At 42.3% G+C, this 20193-nt stretch overlaps 2 protein-coding genes across 8 annotated transcripts in view; both read right to left on the minus strand.

Annotated features, from left to right (window-relative positions):
- Nucleotides 1-18: 18 nt before the first annotated feature.
- Nucleotides 19-7027, minus strand: CRIP3 (cysteine rich protein 3). Of its 4 annotated transcripts, XM_006736677.3 has the most exons (8): nt 2834-7023; nt 2481-2575; nt 1977-2034; nt 1749-1880; nt 942-1013; nt 723-817; nt 567-624; nt 19-400 (listed from the first exon to the last, which is right to left on the minus strand). In XM_006736677.3, exons 1-8 carry the CDS (start codon nt 2874-2876, stop codon nt 339-341), a joined length of 615 nt encoding a protein of 204 aa, XP_006736740.1. In that variant the 5' UTR covers nt 2877-7023; the 3' UTR covers nt 19-338. The 4 variants fall into 4 exon arrangements, with proteins under 4 accessions (XP_006736740.1, XP_081684424.1, XP_081684423.1 ...); XM_081828298.1 differs by lacking the exon at nt 567-624 and having other exon boundaries at nt 2834-7027; XM_081828297.1 differs by lacking the exon at nt 942-1013 and having other exon boundaries at nt 2834-7024.
- Nucleotides 7028-9370: 2343 nt separating this feature from the next.
- The window catches only part of ZNF318 (zinc finger protein 318), a 43340-nt gene continuing 32517 nt past the window's right edge, over nt 9371-20193 (minus strand). Inside the window, exons 8-10 of one of the 4 annotated variants that reach the window (XR_014147664.1) lie at nt 19055-19205; nt 9666-9790; nt 9371-9473 (exon numbers count right to left, since the gene is read on the minus strand). Coding sequence is in view for 1 of the 4 variants with exons in the window: in XM_031031631.2 (XP_030887491.2) it covers nt 19131-19205 (75 nt within the window). In the remaining 3 variants the exon portion in view is untranslated. Of the gene's footprint in view, nt 9791-18374; nt 19206-20193 lie in introns of those variants that run through there. The other 3 variants (XR_014147665.1, XR_014147663.1, XM_031031631.2) reach the window with 3 other exon arrangements.

The raw sequence follows: 20193 nt of genomic DNA on the forward strand, positions 1-20193 counted from the left end.
AAAGAAGAGCTGAAGGCATGGGAGCCAACATTTTATTGGAGAAGCCAGAATAAACACATTTTTTTAAGTACTTGAAGTTAAAGAATTTGCTAGGGAAAGGGACTGGGAAGGCCAGGAGGCTACCCTTTAAAATGTGGTGGCCTATGTCCCCTAGCCAGATTGGAACAGGAAAGGGAGGAATCGGCAAAGTCTAGACTCCTTGGTCTACCATGGAGCCTAGGCCCAGGCCACTGGAAGACCATCTTCCCCCTGTGGGACTGGAGAATTCTGTAGCTCTCATTGGATCATGGAGGGGATGGTATGAGGCCTGAGTTAGAGTGACCTCTCCTGTGAGCATCTCATTTGGATTTTATCTCCACGGGGTCATAGATGTAGCAGCCCACATCACCAATGTTCACACCTGAGGGAGAGAGCCCCATCACCAAGGGCCTTGGGGCTGGGAGGTGTTGGGCTGAGGGAATTGGGAGGGACCTGGGGTGTGTGTGATCACCCCAGTTTTTGTCCACACATCCCCACAGACCCACATGCCATACTTTAGGCCCACTGTCTGGGGTGGGGCCGCCCACCTTTGGGGCCAAACAGGTAGCCGTAGCAGGGGATGTGGCAGTAGGGGACGCCGTCATGCTGGGACATAGAGAGAAAGAGAACCATCTCAGCTTGACTCTCTTCCCATCTCCAGCCTCCCTCCTCCCAACATAAGCACCCATCCCTGCCCTGTTCACCTCAGCATGACTCCCAGCAGTCAGGGTCTTCCGGCAGCGCTGGCACCTCAGACAGGGTCGGTGCCAATTTCTGCCCAAAGACATCACCTTCTCAGCTGGTGGTGGAGAGAACTGGTAATTCCAGGAGCAGGGCAAGGAGACCTACCTGCTTTGCACCACCTCCCTACACTTTGATGCCCATCCTCTGCCCCCCTCCCCAAGCTTTCCATTGTCACTTACCAAAATAGACAGGTTCCTCACAGCCAGGGCACAGTGAAGTCTCCCCAGTGAATGTCTTCATGTGGGGAGGGCCTTTAAGGGGAAGAGGCCCTGGCTAGGGCTGAGGCGGGGGCCAGGCCTAAGCAGGGCCCATCAGCACCAGCCTGTACATGGCTTCTTCCAAAAGCCATGCTCATCCCAGAGCCCCCCACCCAGCTGGCCATGAGTCTTTCTTGGGCAGAGCTGAGTCTCCTATGACCCCCACCTCCTGCCCCATTCCTTTTTGCAGAAGGGACCACCTGCTTCCTTCTCCTCCTAGGGGATCAGGTACCCACCAGCTCAACCCTGTCAGCAACTCAATCCTCAGGAAACCTGAGCTGATACAGGAGCGGGCCTGTATGGGTGTCAGGTGTTGGGGAGCATGGTGTCATTGACCACTCTAGGGGATGGAAGGAAGGAACAGGGAGAGGGGAGAAGGGGAGAAGGGGAAGAATATGAGGGGCTGGCCCTGTCTCAATGACGTCTTACTCCTAGGTCGTTCTTCCATGGCCTTGGCCTGGGAGAGGCCTGAATCCCGGGCCAGCTTTGCCTCTGACTTGCTGTGACTGCACGAGGCCACTCACTCTCTCCAAACCACCTTGGTTCCCAATTTACCTCTTAACTCAGCAGCTGACATGAGAGAACCCCCCAAAAAGGGCCATGAATAAGAGAAGACTTTGCCACAAAGTTGTAGGAATGTGAAGCAGAGGACTAGGGTGGCAGACTGCCACCTGGTCTACCCTGTTTCAGCCTGGGGATGAGGAGTAGCTGGGGCCCAACTTCACTTACTTTTCTTGCCCTGGGGGAGGCCAGTCCTGGGCCTGGGGGGGCTGAAACTGCTGGGGCTGAGGGGAGTGGTGCTGGCTGGGGTGGGAGTGGGAGGGTTGTAGAGGTAGGAGCCCACACCACCAATGTTCACCCCTGCAGAGAAAACAGGGGCTGTCAGGCTTGAACCTCCAGCTCCCAGCCACAAAGAGGGTCCTGCTGTCCCCTGGCCTCTTCTAGATTGGTACTTACCCCTGGGTCCAAAGAGAGCCCCATAGCATGGCTTGTGGCAATACGGCCTCCCATTGTGCTAGACACAAGCAGAGGAAAGAGAGCTGCTCAGGGGTAAGGAAGCGGTGTGGGGGGGGGGGGGGACGTGGGGAGCTCTCCTGTGTCCCACAGGCCTTCCCTCAACACAGACTGCCAGATGTGTCTGTCCATTGGCCTTGGCTGGTGGGGTTGGGAGGGGTGGAGGGTGAACTGGCATGTCAGAATTGCCACTGTGGTCAGGAGAAAGGGCAAGAGCAGGTCAGAAAACTGCTGCTTCCCTCCCCTCCCACCAAAAGGCATGGGGTCCACCCCCCACCAGCACAACTCAGGTGTCCCAAATCCTGGCTGGTGTGGGGCCCTCCGGGTAAGTGGTCTTGGTATTTGACTGCAGAGGTTGCCTTTAGTGAGCCTCCTGAGCCGAAACTGGGGGCTGGTGCTTAGGGGACAGTGACAGACACAGGGCTGTGCGCCCTGGCCAGGCCTCACCTCTGCATGCCCTCCTGGGGACAGGACACTGTGGCAGCGTTCACATTTCAGGCAGAAGCGGTGCCAGTTCTTGCCCAGGGAGCTCACCTTCTCCGCTGTGGGGGACAAGGTGGAACCGGACTGTGGAGAGCCAGGCCACGCAGCGGGCGCCCCCTGTCCCCCCTCAGCCCCCTCCCCACCTTTTTCCTAGAGACGATAGGGAGTGTCCCCGGGGGGGGGGGGGTCAGCTCCAACCCGCCCAAGTGCCCTGCGCCCCAGAGCTGGAAAGGGGGTCTGAGGCCACACCGTCGTCAGCTTCTCGAACGCCCCGGCTCACACTCGCCCCATCTCCCCCTCCTCAGCCCGGGCCTCACCGAAGAAAACGGGTTGCTGGCAACGCGGGCAGGTCCAGCTCATGGCTCCGCACAGGGCAGCCGGCGCCACACACAGTAGTAACCACAGAGGGGGGCTCCGTTCCCGCCCCCTTCGCTGGCTCCGCCCATGGCCCCGCTGTGAGCCTCATTGGGCAGAAACCGCAGCTCCTCGGCGCCTATTGGCCGTCAGAAATTTAGAACAACTGCACCTGGGAGACGCAGGCGACCTCGCAGGTCTTTCCAAAAACTAAAGCCTCCGCCCGGTGGAGATGAGAGAGGGACTTGAAGCCCGACGGGAAAGGAAGAGAGCAATGAAGACGACTGGAAGGGTGGCACTAGTTTCTGGCTTAGTACAAAGGGAAAACTGTCCAGAGTACAGACGTCATGAAAACACTGTAATTTCCTCAAAGCGAGGGGTCAGGCATTCTTTGAAATGGCTTAATTCCGCCTTGACAGTCTCAGGTGGTTAAGAGCGTCGGAATCTGGAGCGCATCTCTGCCACTTACTCTCTGGCTTCAGGCAAATTACTTAACCTCCCTCCGCATCCATTTTATTTGTACAATGAGTATGATGATTAATCTCTACCTCATAGGATTGTTGTGGAAACTAAGTTAGTACGTGCAAAGTGCCCAAACAGCGATTGGCACTTAGCTGCTATAAAAGCGATAGCTATCATTATGATAGATCCCATAATGAACTCAAGACTCTTTGGAAGCCTCAAAATGTGGTCTGGATACAATAGTTTTCTTGTGAAATTACAATGCTTATTAAATTTAAATGTATCATTCAGACATCAATTACATAATCCTAATTTAGTTTTAAGGTGTTTTAATATTTGTTACAAGTAGCCCAAGAGTGCTTCAAAGGACACTTCAAGAAAACCCACAGAGAAAGGGAGAAAATATTTGCAAATATAGTATCTGGTAAGGATCCAGTAATCACAGAATATCTATATAAAGGGCTCTTACACCTCAATAATAAAAAGACAACCCAATTTAAAAAGTCAAAGAATTTGAATAGACATTTTTCTAAAGAAAATATACACATGGCCAACAAGCACATGAAAATATGCTCAACATCATTAGTCATTAGGGAAAGGAAAATCAGGATCACAATGAGATACCATTATAGACCTATCAGAATGGCTATAATAAAAAAAGATAATAACAGGTGTTAGGATGTGTCAAAATTGGATTCCTCATATGCTGTTGATGAGAATGTAAAACAGTACAGCCCTTTGAAAAACATTCTGGTAACTCCTCAAAAGGTTAAAGAGAGTTACTGTATGATCCAGCAATTGCAATTCTGGGTATATACCCAAGAGAAATGAACGCCTATGTGCACACGAAAATTTGTACATGAATGTTCATAGTACTGCTATTCACAACAGCCAAAAGTCCATCAACTGATGAAACAGATGAACAATGTGGCGTATCTGTGATAGAAGAGGATTCAGCCATAAAAAGGAATGAAGTACTGATGCACACTACCACCTGGATGAGCCATAAAAACATGCTAAATGAAAGAAGCCAGACACATAACACCACATATTGTATGATTCCATTTATATGAAATGTCCAGAATAGGGAAATCCATAAAGACAGAAAAGTGGATTGGTGGTTCCTAGGGGTGTGGAGGAGGGGCAGTTGGGCATATCTGCTAAGGGGGTATTAGGTCTCTTTATGGGGAGATGAAAATGGTCTGGAATTAGATAGTGATGATAGTTGTACAACCTCATGAATATACTAGAAATTAATGAATTGTATATCTTAGAAGGGTGAACTTTATGATGTGTGAATAATTTCTCAACAATAATAATGATAATGCCTGAAGAGAACTTATTTTTAAAAAAAGGTAGCTCAGGGAATGAGGGGCAGGAAAGAGAGCTGATTACTATGTGCCAGTGCCCCAGCAGAGAAAAGAATCCCTTGATGAAGTATTAGGTGGTGAAATGAAGAGTTTTCTGGAGTGTCTTTGTCAAGTCAGCTCAGAAACAGCTCAAGGGTGTGTGTGTGTGCTGAACTTAGCCTTCAGCTGCAGTGGGTGAGCCCTGCTAGGTGAAAGGAGTCCTATTTGTGTCTCAGGAGTCCGAGACCCTCTCTGGACTTCAGTTCCCTCACTGGGTAATGGGATAGGACTGGTGTCTGAATTTCCACTCAACACTCCTGTTGCCTCACTTGTCTCCATCAGTACTCTCTCCTTTTAACACTTGTTTTATCCTCCTTGTTGACTTCTAAAGGTGGAAGGCTGCACACCATGAAACAAACTTTTCTATACTTTCTCATTATCTGTTTCTTGTTTTGGGAACTATTTCAAGATCCTTAGTTTTATAACTGTTTCTTGATGGGCTTCTTTAACAAACTTGAAAAGTATTAGTCTCCACCGTTATTTTACTTTTGTGTTTCTGCCTCTCTCATTCGTTTCTCACAGAAGGTGGCTTGAGGTTCACTGTTTTTTTGTTCTCTATGGCTCTCATGGAGAAGGTCTTACTTCAGGAGGTTGGGAGGACTTCATTGTAGTCATTCATAGACACTGCATTTATTCTCCTTTAGGAAGGTTAGCTTCATTTGCCCACAGAACTATCCTTACAATTTCTGGGGCATATCAAATAATCTTTCACTGAGGCTCTGTAGCTCTTTCTGTGTGGGATCACTTTGGCCACATACCTCAGCCTCCTAGAGAGGTCATCTTTACCAGTGCATCCAGCACAGGGCCCCACACAAAGAAACAAGTGTCGGAGTGTGAGGGCCATGCTGCCTTCACACAACTTGCACTGAGTCAGTGGGGCAAGTGCTATACTGCTCCCGTCTTCTGCGGCCTTCCTGTGTTGTATGGCCATGACAAACACAGTATGCCTTGTCTCTTCTAGTTCAGTGCTTAGAAAAGACTAGTTGAGGCTCCTCCTTTTCAAATATTGGCCATTCATTTGCAAGTACAGCAAATCACAGTATTCCACTCTTCTTCCTTGCCTGGCTTCTATTATTCTGTCTCTAAAAGAGGCTTTGTAAAGAATGCTAACAGGGAAAATGAACACTTCTTGTAGGAATGTACTTGTAGTTACTGACAGTGGCTGTTTTGAATACTTGTGTGACTAAAGCCTGTAACGTGATAGTTTAACAAATACCACAAATGGTTAAGTCCAGTTGAGTGTAGGAATTATCTAATCAGCTGTCAGTGTGGAGTCTGTTTTTTTTTTTTTTTAAAGATTTTATTTATTCATTTGACAGAGAGAGACACAGCGAGAGAGGGAACACAAGCAGGGGGAGTGGGAGAGGGAGAAGCAGGCTTCCCGCGGAGCAGGGAGCCCGATGCGGGGCTCGATCCCAGGACCCCGGGATCATGACCTGAGCCGAAGGCAGACGCTCAACCGACTGAGCCACCCAGGCGCCCCAGACTATTGGTAGTTTTTGATGAATTGACCCTTTTATTGTTATGAAGCTGAAGAAACAAGCTTTTCAACTCAAGATGAGTGGTGGTGAAGATAATGGCCCCAAACACCTGAAGGCTGTCACATGGATGAGGCATTAGGGGCACTACTGAGACCCCAGGATAGAGGTCACAAAGAAGCAGACTGGGATTCTGTTCAAGAAAAGAACCTTCTTACAGAGCCCAAACATGGGGTGGCTGCTTCAGATAGTAGTGAGCTTCCTATCTCTGGATGTTATAAATAACATTGGAGAACAAACCAACTGATCACCAGTGTTGCAGAAGGGATGCCAGCATCATACACAGACAGATATTTGAGTTTTCCTCACAATTGGCAGCATATGATTTTGTGATTCTATTACCAAAAAAGAGTTTCAAATTTGTTAGCAAGAGAGCACTGTTAAAATAGTGACAGCTACCACCTATGGAGTACCAGCCCAGGCACTTTACTTGTTATTTCTGATCCTACAAGAACCTGGTGAGGGGTTTAAATGCTACATTATCGGGGTGCCTGGGTGGCTCAGTCGGTTAAGTGTCTGCCTTTGGCTCAGGTCATGATCCCAGCTCAGCAGGGGAGTCTGCTTCTCCCTCTCTGTCTGCCCCTGCTTGTGTGCTCTCTCTCTCTCACTCACTCTCTTAAATAAATAATTAAAAAAAAATGCTACATCATCAATTGTACATAAAAGGAGAGTGGCTTGGGGGCGCCTGGGTGGCTCAGTCGTTAAGCGTCTGCCTTCGGCTCAGGTCACGGTCCCAGGGTCCTGGGATCGAGCTCTGCATGGGGCTCCCTGCTCAGTGGGAAGCCTCCTTCTCCCTCTCCCACTCCTCCTGCTTGTGTTCCTGCTCTCGCTATCTCTCTGTCAAATAAATAAATAAAATCTTAAAAATAAATAAATAAAGGAGAGCGGCTTGGAGAAGTTAAGAGATTTCTTCAAATCATACAGACCCAAGACTCTCAAGCTCATACTCTTTCCACTCCCTGCTTCTAAGCATGGTTTCTGCTAAGCTGCCCATGTGTTTGAGTCTGAATAGCACCTTGTCTGCACAGCACCTCTGTGCCTAAAGGTAAGAGGACCTCTCCAGGTAAATAATGGGTTGCAAGAGACAAGGGAATGTCACTAAAGCTTTTCCATGGCTTCTCAGTGCTCTCAAGGTAAAGTTTTTAACTTGGCTCTAAGGACCTCACCTTTCCAGTTCTAGCCATTTCTCCTGTTTCTCCCTCCAGCCACACTAAATGAGCTTTGTAAACCTGTGAAATCCTTTCCTGCCTCAGGGCCTTTGCAAATGCTATCTCCCTTCTGGGAACTTGCTTCCTCAATATCTTCATCTCACTAATTCCTGCCTATCTTCAGGTCCCCCTCACCTACTCAAAACCAGGCTATTGGCCCCAGGCATTCTCTCCCATAGCATCCTGTGCTGGAGGGCCAAGGGGGTACAATCAGCAACACCTGTGTTTTCCCTACTTGAGAGCTCAACCAAATGAGGAAATAAAGGCTACATTTGTAGCTTAGTGGGAGAATAAAATAGGTTTGCCAACTTCCTGCCCCCCGCCCCACCCCCGAATTTAGGCTTTGTTAGTCTGTGAGCTCCATGAGGGCAGGGAACAGGAATGCTTTGCCAAACGCTGTGTATGCTTCCAATGCCTTGCTTAATCTCTGATACAGAGTGCTCAATAAATATTTATTGGTGAAAGAATATTAAATGTTATACACAAGTCTCCCTCAAATGTGAGTAGATGAGGGCTAATGAAGAGATGTGGAGTTAGGAGAGGACTGGTAGGAGTTAAGAGTTTCATTACAACAAAAGCCCCGGGGCAAGGGAAGCTTAGGTGGCTAGGAGTAAGAATTTAGGAGTTTGTTTCTTCATACCCATAAGGATCAGCATGTATGAGGCAAACCAGAATATGATTTAAACTGATCCTGATTACAAATACTAGATAACTAATAAAAAGAGAACTGAAAATCTGCTTTGGCAGCAAACCAGCCCCACTAATTGTAGTCATTCACAAGAACTTACTAATTAAGCTTAATTAGCATGTGGCACAATTATGTGTATCATTAAATATATGGCAAATGAGAGAATGTGGGAAAGTGTTATGTAAACTGTAAAGCACCTTACAAATATGACTGCTATAATGTGTCAGGTTAGCACTGAGTTTTGATTACAACTATAAAGTCCACTTATTTTATATCTTTGTAGACTTGTCCAAGTATATGGGCATACACTTATAACTTTTAAGGCATTATCAAAAACTTTGTTCCTCAGTGACTCTTGAAAGGTTTCACTCAGTTCTGGTATGTTAATGAAAAATTAGTCTTACCTTTGATCACCATGTTACTTAACCTTTATTACCCATACATAACCTGTGTGCTTTCTCATTCCATCTTCTGAGTTTCTCCTCTAACTAGAAAGCTTTACTTTCTGCCATTTACGTTACTTAAAAAATAAAAATAGAAACATACACACAAGACAAAACCAGACTGAAATGTTTTCTTAAAAACACACTAGCAAGTCTGTTTGACCTTTTTTCTTGTTTTCCAGCATCCACTTGCTGCCATTACATGAACCTGTTGAGAGCATTCTGTATATAGCTACTTGTGGTTAGCTGCTTGGGGTTATTGACTGGGCTACATTTTGTGATTCAGTGGCATCAGCTGGGCTAATTCAGAATCAAGGCTGCAGGAAATGACCCTCTGATCTCTCACCATGGTTGCCTTCAACTTATGCTCATGAAGACATCAACAACAGCTTTCAGTGGTGGTTTTCCATACAAAGATGGGCCTGGTTTCGCAAATATCATTTGGAAATGTGTATTTCATCTAAAAATACATAAAAATAACTACATCCAAATAATTTGCAGCACGAAAAATATATCCATATGCTGGAAACCGAGAAGAAAACAGGAGGAGTGAAACTTGGTGGTCAGCTTGCTTATAGGTCTGACAGATGGTGACAATGCTCTGTGATGTGAACTATTGGCAACTTCCTCATCTCATTTTTTATAATATACAAGCATAGTCGTTCCAGGTCACGAGACTATGTTAAGGAAACTAAAACAGTTTAATCTTACGAATTCAGAAAAATGCAAAAGCTTACCTTTTTATAGAGGAGTTTCTCAGTTCCTCTATGAAACTCAAAATCACAGAATCAGGAGTCAAGTTCCAGGCTCTTCCCAGCTCCAAAATGACTGGGCTTTTTCTCTTCTTTTCTGGAGCTTTTGGAAGAGGCAGAGCTATAACATCTTTATTCATACTACATTTATTACTACCAACCCCCACCACCAAAAACAGGGCAGCAATTACCAGTATCTTGTGGGGAAAAGAACTTTGTGATAAAAAGCCACAAAGAGGAAGACTATAAAACCAAGGTGGCACTGAATCTTTGCAGCTGTATAGGGGACACTTACTTTTCTACTTAGAAGGATTTCCTTTGAAGAACCTCATCTCCCCCATTCTAGATTGTTCAGTAGGGTAGATCTTGTCTTTCCATGGTGAGCTTCTGACCAGGGCCTGGTCTGAGTACTTTATCCACCTGTCCACAGTAATTGTTCAGGGATAGAAGTGTGGCCCAAATCACACTTACCCTCTTCCCTGAGACTTTTCCATGAGACTTTTTGGTGTTATTAGGCAAAATACACTTTCATTTTCTAGATAGAAACCTTATAAGGCCATAGCAGCATGAGACTGCAGGGGCTATCTTGCCCCTGAGTGAAGAGAAAATGAGGCCAAGCAAAGCTGAGAGGAAGGGGAAGGGAGGGTCCTAATGACATCTCTGACCTCCAGGATCTAACTCTGCCCCAGTTTCCCAGTATCAAGTAATAAATTATCCCCTATCCATTTTTTCTTAAGGTTGTTTGAGTTAGGTTTCTGTTACAACCAAGAGTCCTAATTAATATAATGTGCATCTTTATACAGCTCTTGTGCTTCTTCTTGTATTTAAGAATTGCATCATGTTGTATAAAGTTCTGACACTGTAAATTGCTTTATATACATATTTTCTTAATGCATGATTTTTAGGATAACCATATAAGAAAAAAGACTAGAAAATGATATATAAAAAATGGATCTTAGACAAGTTATCCAATTAAATAACAGGCAAAGAATTTGGATAGTTTTCCAAAGAAGATATACAAATGGCCAATAAGCACATGAAAAAACGCTTGACATCATTAGTCATTAAAGAAGTGTAAATCAAAACCATAAGGACATACCATTTTTACATCCACTAGGATGGCTGTAATCAAAAAGGAAAAAGAAAATAACAAGTGTTGGAAAAGATGTGGAGAAAATGAAACCCTCACATTTCTGGTAGGAGGGTAAAGAGATGCAGTTGCTGTGGAGAACAGTTTGACAGTTCCTCAAGAAGTTAAATATATTGTGATTTCACAAAAATGGCAGAGTAGACAGTTACAAGAATCAGTCCTCCACTGAAGCTATCATTAAGCTGGCAAAAACAGATAGAAGCAACTTTTTCAAAACTCTGGAATCTAATAAAACTTAGAGTGGAGTCCAACCAGTGGTGTGCTTAATGAAAAAAGAAGCTGTTAATTTTCAGTAACAAAATGTTGCGGCATTTTTGTTTACCTGTCTACCATCCCCCTATTCCCCAGTTCAGTGGTGACTGTGGGATAGTAGTCCATATTCCTGGTGTGGCTTGCTAGTGCCAGGGGAGGAGAGATGCACCCTATTCTCAAAAGACTGTAGCTGTCAATTTTGCCCTGTCTGGTGGTTCCCTTCAGGACCCATGCTGAGTCTGACCTTTGTTTTGCCCCCTCAGCCTGGAGCAGCTTTCCAAGCTGCTGGTGATTGCCTAGAGCAAGAGACAGAGAATTGAACAAGCAGCAGATGGATCTAAAAGCCTGACAAGTAGGAGACAGAGGAGGAAGCTACACGGGGACATAAGGACTCTGAAGGGCTGTGTAATTGGGGAAATCCATCATACAAAGTGCATGCCCAGGGATAGATGCATGTTCAGAAAAGACCTGAGAGGACCCTCGGTTTGCACCTTTGGCTGATCTTTGGGTTCCATGCAATCAGGAGGTGAAGGCTAAGGCAGAGTTTCAGGCAAATTGGCTTAGCATTGAAGTAGTGCCCCAGCTCAGAGCCAACCTACAAAAACCTGGAGAGGTGGTGGTGGTGTTTTTACTCCAGCCATTTAAGGAAATCTCTGCCAGGACACTGACTGACTGCTGAGATAATGGAACAGAGTTTCAGTGATCACACAACAAGAAATGCAGTCTTAGCAAAAATAGTTTAGAAAAGTCAATGAACAAATGGATGACAACAGCCTTCAATAATCAAAAACAACAAACCCTGGGAAGGGGATGATTCCCAGATGGACATACTGTAATATTCAAAATGTTCAGTTTTAAACAAAAAAAAATCACAAGGTATAAAAAGAATAAAGAAAGTATGGTTCATTCACAGGAAAAAAAAAAAAAAGAAGTTTATAGAAACCATCACCAAGGAAGCCCAAACGTTGGACTTACAAGGCAAATATTTTATATATTTTTTAAGATTTTTTTTTATTTTTTTAAAGTAATCTCTACACCCAACATGGGGCTCAAACTCACAACCCCAAGATCAAGAGTTGCATGTTCTAATCACTAAGCCAGCCAGGCACCCCATTTGGCAAATATTTTAAATCAAATGTCTTAAATATGTTCAAAGAGCTAAAGAAAACAATAGAGAAAAAATCTAAAGGAAACTAGGAGAATGAAGAAATGAATAAAGAATATCCATAAAGAGATATACATTATTTATATTATTATATTAATATACATTTATTATTATAAGAACCAAATAAAAATTCTAGAGCTAAAAAGTATAGTAGCTGAAACAGAAAACTCATTACAGGGATTCAACAGCAGATTCAAGCTGGCAAAAGAAAAAAATGAGTGAACTTGACGATAGGACTATTGAAATTATTTTGAGTAGGAGAAATAAAAAAAAGAAGACTCTCAACCAAGATTCTATATCCACAAAACTATGCTTCAAACAAAAGGGAAATTAAGACCTTTCTAGAGAAACAAAAGCTGAGGAGTTCATCACTAGTAGACCTGTCCTACATGAAAAACAAAAGGGAATCCTTTAGGCTGAAATGAAAGGACACTAGACAATAACTCAAACTGTATAAAGAAAGAAATCCAGTAAAAGTAACCATGTAGGTAAATATAAAAGCCAGTATTATTGTATATTTGGTTTGTAACTCCCCATTAGTTTCCCATATGATTTAAAAGGCAAATGCATAAAACAATAACTGTAAATCTATGTTAATCAGAACACACACAAAAATCTATGTTAATCAGCACACAACTGTAACAAACACCATAAGGATGGAGATGAACTGAAATGAAGGGAGAGAGAGTTCTACAATAGTAGTTGGAGATTCCAATATTTCACTTCAATAAAGAACAGAACATCTAGAGAGAAGTTCAATAAGGAAAGAGAGGACTTGAACAACACTGAACTAAGTAGACCTAACAGACATATACAGAATACTTCATCCAGAAACAGAATACACACTGGACTCCTGGGTGCCTCAGTGGGTTAAATGTCTGCCTTCGGCTCAGGTCATGATCCCAGGGTCCTGGGATCAAGTCCCACATCAGGTCCTTGCTCAGCAGGGAGCCTGCTTCTCCCTCTGCCTGCCACTCCCCCTGCTTGTGCGCACTCTCTCTCTCTGACAAATAAATAAAATCTTAAGAAAAAAAAAAACCAGAATACACATTCTTTTCAAGTGCACATAAAACATTCTCCAGAATAGATCATATGTTAGTCCACAAAACAAAACTCAATACATTTAAAAAGACTGAAATCAGGGGCGCCTGGGTGGCTCAGTCCTTAAGCGTCTGCCTTTGGCTCAGGTCATGATCCCAGGGTCCTGGTATCAAGCCCCACATCGGGCTCTCTGCTCAGCGGGAAGCCTGTTTCTTCCTCTCCCACTCCCCGTGTTCCCTCTCTCCTGTCTCTCTCTGTCAAATAAATAAATTAAAAAAAAAAAATCTTAAAAAAAAAAGACTGAAATCATACAAAGTATCTTCTCCAACCACAATAGAATCATGCTAAAAATCAACAATAGAAGGAAAATTGGAAAATTCTCAAAATGTGGAAATTGAACAACACACTCTTAAATAACCAATGGGTCGAAGAACTCACAAGAAAATGATAAAATACTTTGAGATGGATGAAAATAAAAATACAACATATCAAAACACATGGGATGCAGTGAAAACAGTGCTAAGAGGGAAATTACAGCTATGAACATTTAAAAAAAAAAGATCTCAAATCAATAACCTAACTTTACACCTTGAGGAACTAGAGAAAATAAAGAGCCAACTAAACTAAAAGATAGTAGGTAGAAGGAAAGAAATAATAAAGATTACAGCAGAGATGAACAATAGAATCAATGCAACCAAGAGTTGGTACTTTGAAAAACTGACAAAATTGGCAAAACTTTAGTTAAAAAAAAAAAAAAAAAACTTTAGCTAAATTTACTTAGAAAAAAAGAAGATGCAAGTAACTAAAATCAGAAATGAAAGGACATTACTACTGACCTTACAGAAATAAGAAAGCATTATAATACTATGAAAAACTGTATGATTAAGTAGGAACCAGACAACGATGTCACTTTTACCACTACTTTTTTTTTTTAAGATTTTATTTACTCATTTGACAGAGAGAGAGGGAACACAAGCAGGGGGAGTGGGAGAGGGAGAAGAAGGCTTCCTGCTGAGCAGGGAGCCCGATGTGGGGCTCGATCCCAGGACCCTGGGATCATGACCTGAGCCGAAGGCAGACACTTAACCACTGAGCCACCCAGGCACCTCTTTACCACTGCTTTTAAACACTGTACTGGAAGTTCTAGCTAAAGCGATTAGGGAAGAAAAAGAAATAAAAGGTATCCAAATTGGAAAGGGGGAGGTAAAACCATCTCTATTCTCAAATGACATGATCTTATAATATACAAAATATATATTACATATATAAAGAATCCACACACACACAAAACTAGAAGAAATTAACAAGTTCAGCAAAGTTTCAGGATATAAGATCAACTCATTAAAGTAAATTGTGTTTCTATACACCTGCAATAGGAAATTAAGAATCAATTCCATTTACAATAGCATACAAAAGAATAAAACACATAGGAATAAATTTATTGTTTTTTAAGATTTTTTTTTTTTAATTTATTTGACAGAGAGAGACACAGCAAGAGAGGGAACACAAGCAGGGGAGTGGGAGAGGGAGAAGCAGGCTTCCCGGGGAGCAGGGAGCCTGATGTGGGGCTCAATCCCAGGACCCTGGGATTACAACCTAAGTGTCTGAAGGCAGACACTTAGCCAGCTGAGCCACCCAGGCGCCCCAGGAATAAATTTAGCCAGGACGTGAAAGACATACATAAAACTACAAAATACTGCTGAAAGATATTAAAGAAGACCTAATAAACAAAAAGGCATCTATGTTCATGGATTGGAAGATCTAATATTGTCAAAATGGTAATGCTATCCAAAGTGATCTACAGATCTAAAACAATCCCTATCAAAATTCCAATGACCCTTTTTACAGAAATGAAAAGCCAATCTTCAAATTCATATGAAATGCAAGGGGGCCCAAACAGCAGAACAATCTTAAAGAAGAACAAAGTTGGAAGTCTCACACTTCTCAATTTCAAAACTTACTACAAAACTACAGTGATCAAAATAGAGTACTGGCATCAGGATGACATATAAGCCAATGGAATAGAACTGAGAGTCCAGAAATAAATCCATACATCTATAGCCAATCAATTTCCAACAAGAATGCCTAGACCATTCAATGTAGAAAAAACAGTCTCTTTAACAAATGTCCTGGAACAACTGTACTTCCACATACAAAAGAATGCAGTTGGACCCCTACCTCACACTATATACAAAAATTAACTCAAAACAGGTCAACAACCTAAACATAAGAGCTAAAACTAAAAAATTCTTAGAAGAAAACATAGGGATAAATCTTCATGGTTTTAGATTTGGCAATAGTTTCTTAAATATTATGCCAGAACCACAAATAATAAAAGAAAAAATGGATAAATTGGACAATCAAAATTAAAATCTTTTGTGCATCGATATTATGAAGAAAGTGAAAAGACAACACACAGCATGGGGAAAATACCTGTAAATCATATATCTGATAAAGGTCTAGTATCCAGAATATATAAAGAATCCTTACAATTGTAGAACAAAAAGACAACCCAATTAAAAAAAGGGCTTGAGTAGATATTTCTCTAAAAAGATATATAAAATGCCAAAAAGCACACGAAAAGATGCTCAATATAATTAGTTATCAAGGAAAGGTAAATCAAAACCACAATGAAACACTAGGATGGCTATAATATATATAAAAAAAAGAAATTAACAAGGGTTATGAATATGGAGAAATTGGAACCATTGTACATTGCTGAAAGGGATATAAAATGATAAAGGTGCTGTGGAAAAGTTTGGCAGTTCCTCAGAAAGTTAAACATAAGGGCGCCTGGGTGGCTCAGTTGGTTAAGCGACTGCCTTTGGCTCAGGTCATGATCCTGGAGTCCCGGGATCGAGTCCCGCATCGGGCTCCCTGCTCAGCAGGGAGTCTGCTTCTCCCTCTGACCCTCCCCCCTTCTCATGTGCTCTCTCTCTCTCAAATAAATAAATAAAATCTTTAAAAAAAAAAAAAAGTTAAACATAAAATAATCATATGACTTAGCAATTCCACTTCTAGTTATATTCTGAAAAGAAGTGAAAACAGGTACTCAAACACATACTTATTCATGAATGTTCACAGCAGTACTATTCACAATAGCTAAAAGGTCGAGATAACCCAAATGTCCATCAATGAATGAATGGATAAACAAATTGTGGCATACACATACAATGGAATATTATTCAGCCATGCTACAACATGGATTAACCTCAAAAACATTATGCTAAGTGAAAGAAGCCAGACAGAAAAGGTCACATATCCTAGGACTCCATTTATGTGAAATAACCAGAATATGTACATCATAGAGACAGAAAGCATACTGGTAATTGCCAGGGGCTGCAGGGAGGTAGGAATGAGAACTAACCGCTTAACAGACACAAGGTTTTATTTTGGGGTGATGAAAAGGTTTTGGAACTAGACAGAGGTAATGGTTACACAACATTGTGAATATACTAAATGTCACTTGTTTATTTTAAAGTGGTTATTTTGTTACGTGAATTTCACCTCCTTAAAAAACAAAAATAAAAACAAAACCACAATACCTGAGATAGCAGTCAGAAAAGTGATTACATTTTGGGAAAGTAGTGACTGGAAGAGGATGCGAGAAGGGCTTCAGGGTTCTTGGTCATATTTTATTTTTTGATTTGGGTGCTGGTTACCCAGGTGTGGTCATTCTGTTCAAATCTTGGAGCTGAACAATTGTGATGTGTGTACTTTTGCTTTTTATATGCACCTTGTACTTCAAAATAAAACTTCACTTTTAAAAAGTTAAAGAGTTACCATATGACCCAGGATATACCCAAGAGGACTGAAAAACTTCTGTCCACACAAACACTTGTATACAAATTTTCACATTCACAGCAGCATTGTTCATGATAGCCCAAAAGTGGAAATAACTCAAAATTCCTCAACTAGTAGAGACACAAAATGTGGTATATTCATACAGAATATTATTCAACTATAAAATACAGTGAAGTACTGACACATGGTACAACATGATGAATGAACCTTGAAAACACGTTAAACGAAAGAAGCCGGACACAAAAGATCACACATTGTATGATTCCATTTATAAGAATTTCCCAGAAGAGGTAAATCCACAGAGATGGAAAGCAGATTGGTGACTGCCAGCAGCTTTGGGGTAGGGAATAATTGGGAGTGTCTGCTAATGGGTATATTCTTCTTTAGGGGGGGTGGTAGATATGTTCTGGAATTAGATAGTGGTGATAGCTGCACAATCCTGAAGATACGAAAAATCACTGGATTTTACACTTATTTAAAAAAAAGATTTATTTATTCATTTGAGAGAGCGAGAGAAAGAGAGCATGAGCAGGGGAGGGGCAGAGGGAGAGAGAGAAGCAGGCTCCCCGCTAAGCAGGAGGCCCCATGTGGGACTTGATCCCAGAAACCTGGGATCATGACCTGAGCTGAAGGCAGACGCTTAACTGACTGAGCCACCCAGGTACCCTGGATTTTACACTTTAAAATGGTGAATCTTACGTTACAAGAAATTTAATGTTATATGAAATATATTTCAATAAAAAAGATTTTTTTTTAAGATATTATTTATTTGACACAGAGAGAGAGAGATTACAAGTGGGGGAGGCAGAGGGAGAGGGAGAAGCAGGCTCCCCACCGAGCAGGGAGCCTGATGCGGGGCTCCATCCCAGGACCCCGGAATCATGACCCGAGCTGAAGGCAGACATTCAACCGACTGAGCCACCCAGGTGCCCCTCAATAAAAAAGATCTTAAATACTTTTATAATATATGTGAACTCTAGCATATTAAATAAAAGAAGTTCAAAGGGAAAATATTACTCTGGAAATGTTCCCTTTCCCCCTGCCCATCCCTCAGATCAGCACATCTTGGAGGTGGACCTCAGATACCACTGGAGAATGGGGGTAGGTGAGTCGCAGTTGGGAATGAAAACTGTGACCAACACCCCTGACTGTCCCTGAGCAGAGGAATGTGGTAGTTGATGAGAAACAGACCTTGGGCTAGAGCAAGGGAGAGAAAGTCAAAAGCGGTGGTGACAAAGTGTTGGCAGCCCTGGCACCAGAACGCTTTCCATTGCTTCATCCACAGGGCTGATGCCTTAGGAATGAGTAGTCCTTAACTGATTTCAGCCTCAACAGCCAGAGGCCCTGAGATACTTCTTAACCCTTAACTCCTTACTTCTTACTCTTTTGATGGCTTTGGTTGGGTATTATGCAGTTCTTTGTACTTGTAGTATTATGAGTAGTTCCAAAACCTACCCAAACTATAGATTTATTTGGGTAGACCTCTGGGACTCTAAAAATGCCTGGATTTACAAATCAGGAACAAAAGTAGGCTAACAGTTTTAACGGTAAATCTGGATCGGGGGCAGCTCAGATTTAAATGAATCTCAGAGTTTAAAGGACTTAAAGGTCAGCTAAATTTTATTTGATTTTTGTTCTCATCCTCCACAGTCCCAAAATGCAAAAAGGAGTAAATGAAGCACCTGCTGGTATTTTAGATAGAGAAGAAAGGGTTTCCTTGGTACTTTGAAATGATGCTTGCCTGCTTCTGTGTGCCAGATGTTTCAATGTGTGTAGGAGAGATAGTAAGACTGAATGGAAACTGGTAGACAGCTGTCCTGAAGTCTGAAATCCCAGGATTTTTCAAACACCACCTTTGTGGTTGTCTCCCCTTCCTTCCACCTCTTTTGTCTACTCATACCCCACTCCTCTAAGAACATAGCCAATTTTTACCTTGATTCTTATATGGACCAGTAATGAGACTGAAATAGTAGATGTTCTACTTGCTGGGAACACTGGGGCCCAGGCTCCAGGAGGGATGAGAAGATCTGAAAGCCACAGCTTTAAAATAAGTATCATGGCACAAAATGAGAGATGGAAGTTAGGAGATAAAATTGAGACGAGGAGTGGCAAGCTTAAAATATACATCTCTATGCCTATCCTTATCTTGTTCCTCTTCTACTGCTACAAAGATACAGACATACATACACAACATTTGCTCACCCAACTCGCCATTTGCTGGCAGCTGAAGGCCTTCTCCACAACCCATCCCTGTCCCGGCAGCCATACCTACCTTCCGGAAGTCAGACCCTGGAGGTGACTGCCTACTGACCCCAAGGTGCTCATTATTTCTTTGGTCTCTGTGGCTTCTATCCCTGCCTCCCTGAGGCAAAGATGTCTTCTGCAGTCCTTCCTTCTGGAAATCTGGACTTTAGCAACTGCTCCTGAAAAGAAAGGAAGAGAGGTAGGCAAGAGTCAGTAAATGTCTTCATAGTCATCCTTGTATAGGTAGGCTATAGGAGAGCTGAGTAGCAGTTTAGCAGGGACAGAGCATCAGAGAGATGAAAGAAAATAATACCTCAATATGGTTGATTTTGCCTCTTTGCAATCCTTCTCTATACCCTCTATCATGTAACTCTGCCTCTCCTTTCACCCTGCTTACTCACTTCCCTTAAACATGCATTTCCATTGCTTTCTACAAAATATTTTCTCTCTTGATCCTCCACAAGTGGAATGAAAAAAAGCCTATAAAGCTTTTAATCTATACATCTAGAAACAAATTATCTTCTACTCTCTTGCATGCAACAAAGACTTTGTGGTATCTTTTTGTGTACCTGCATTAAAGGTAAAGCTCTGTGAAGACAGGCAGTTTGATTTATAGAATTTCACGTCCAAATGCTTGTACACTTGGAAATGTATAACCAGCTGAACAGAAGTAGGGGCAAGAGATAGGGAAGAGGAAGAGAGGAAAAAAGAAAAGAATAATATTCTTCAAGAATGGAGATTGAATGAATGTTGCCCAGCCTTGATGGGAATAGAGGAATTTAGGGAGTCTTGCGGGAAAAGCAGCAGGACCTATTTGCAATGATAGAAAACTGATGAGTGGAGTGACACAGATGCGTTGAGTAGGAGACACACACTTAAAAAAAAAAACCCCACACTATTTTTTAATATATAAAAGTACACAAAAGGAAAAAAAATAAACCCTGGTCTATAATTCCACAGCACCAGATCACCCTTACTGACATAAAATTACATATTTTACATGTGTGTACATATTTTATATGTGCATGAAATATTTATATTTTATTTTAAATGCATTTTACGGTCAGGATGTTGAAACAAAAAATACAGAATAAAAAATGAAAGCATTCTTCCTCCTTCTACCAACAGCAACTGTTTTTGCTTTTTTTTTTTGTTTCCTTCCGGAAA

Source organism: Leptonychotes weddellii, chromosome 8 (genome assembly GCF_054177405.1).
Source record: "Leptonychotes weddellii isolate Sample4059 chromosome 8, ASM5417740v2, whole genome shotgun sequence".
Taxonomy (NCBI): domain Eukaryota; kingdom Metazoa; phylum Chordata; class Mammalia; order Carnivora; family Phocidae; genus Leptonychotes; species Leptonychotes weddellii.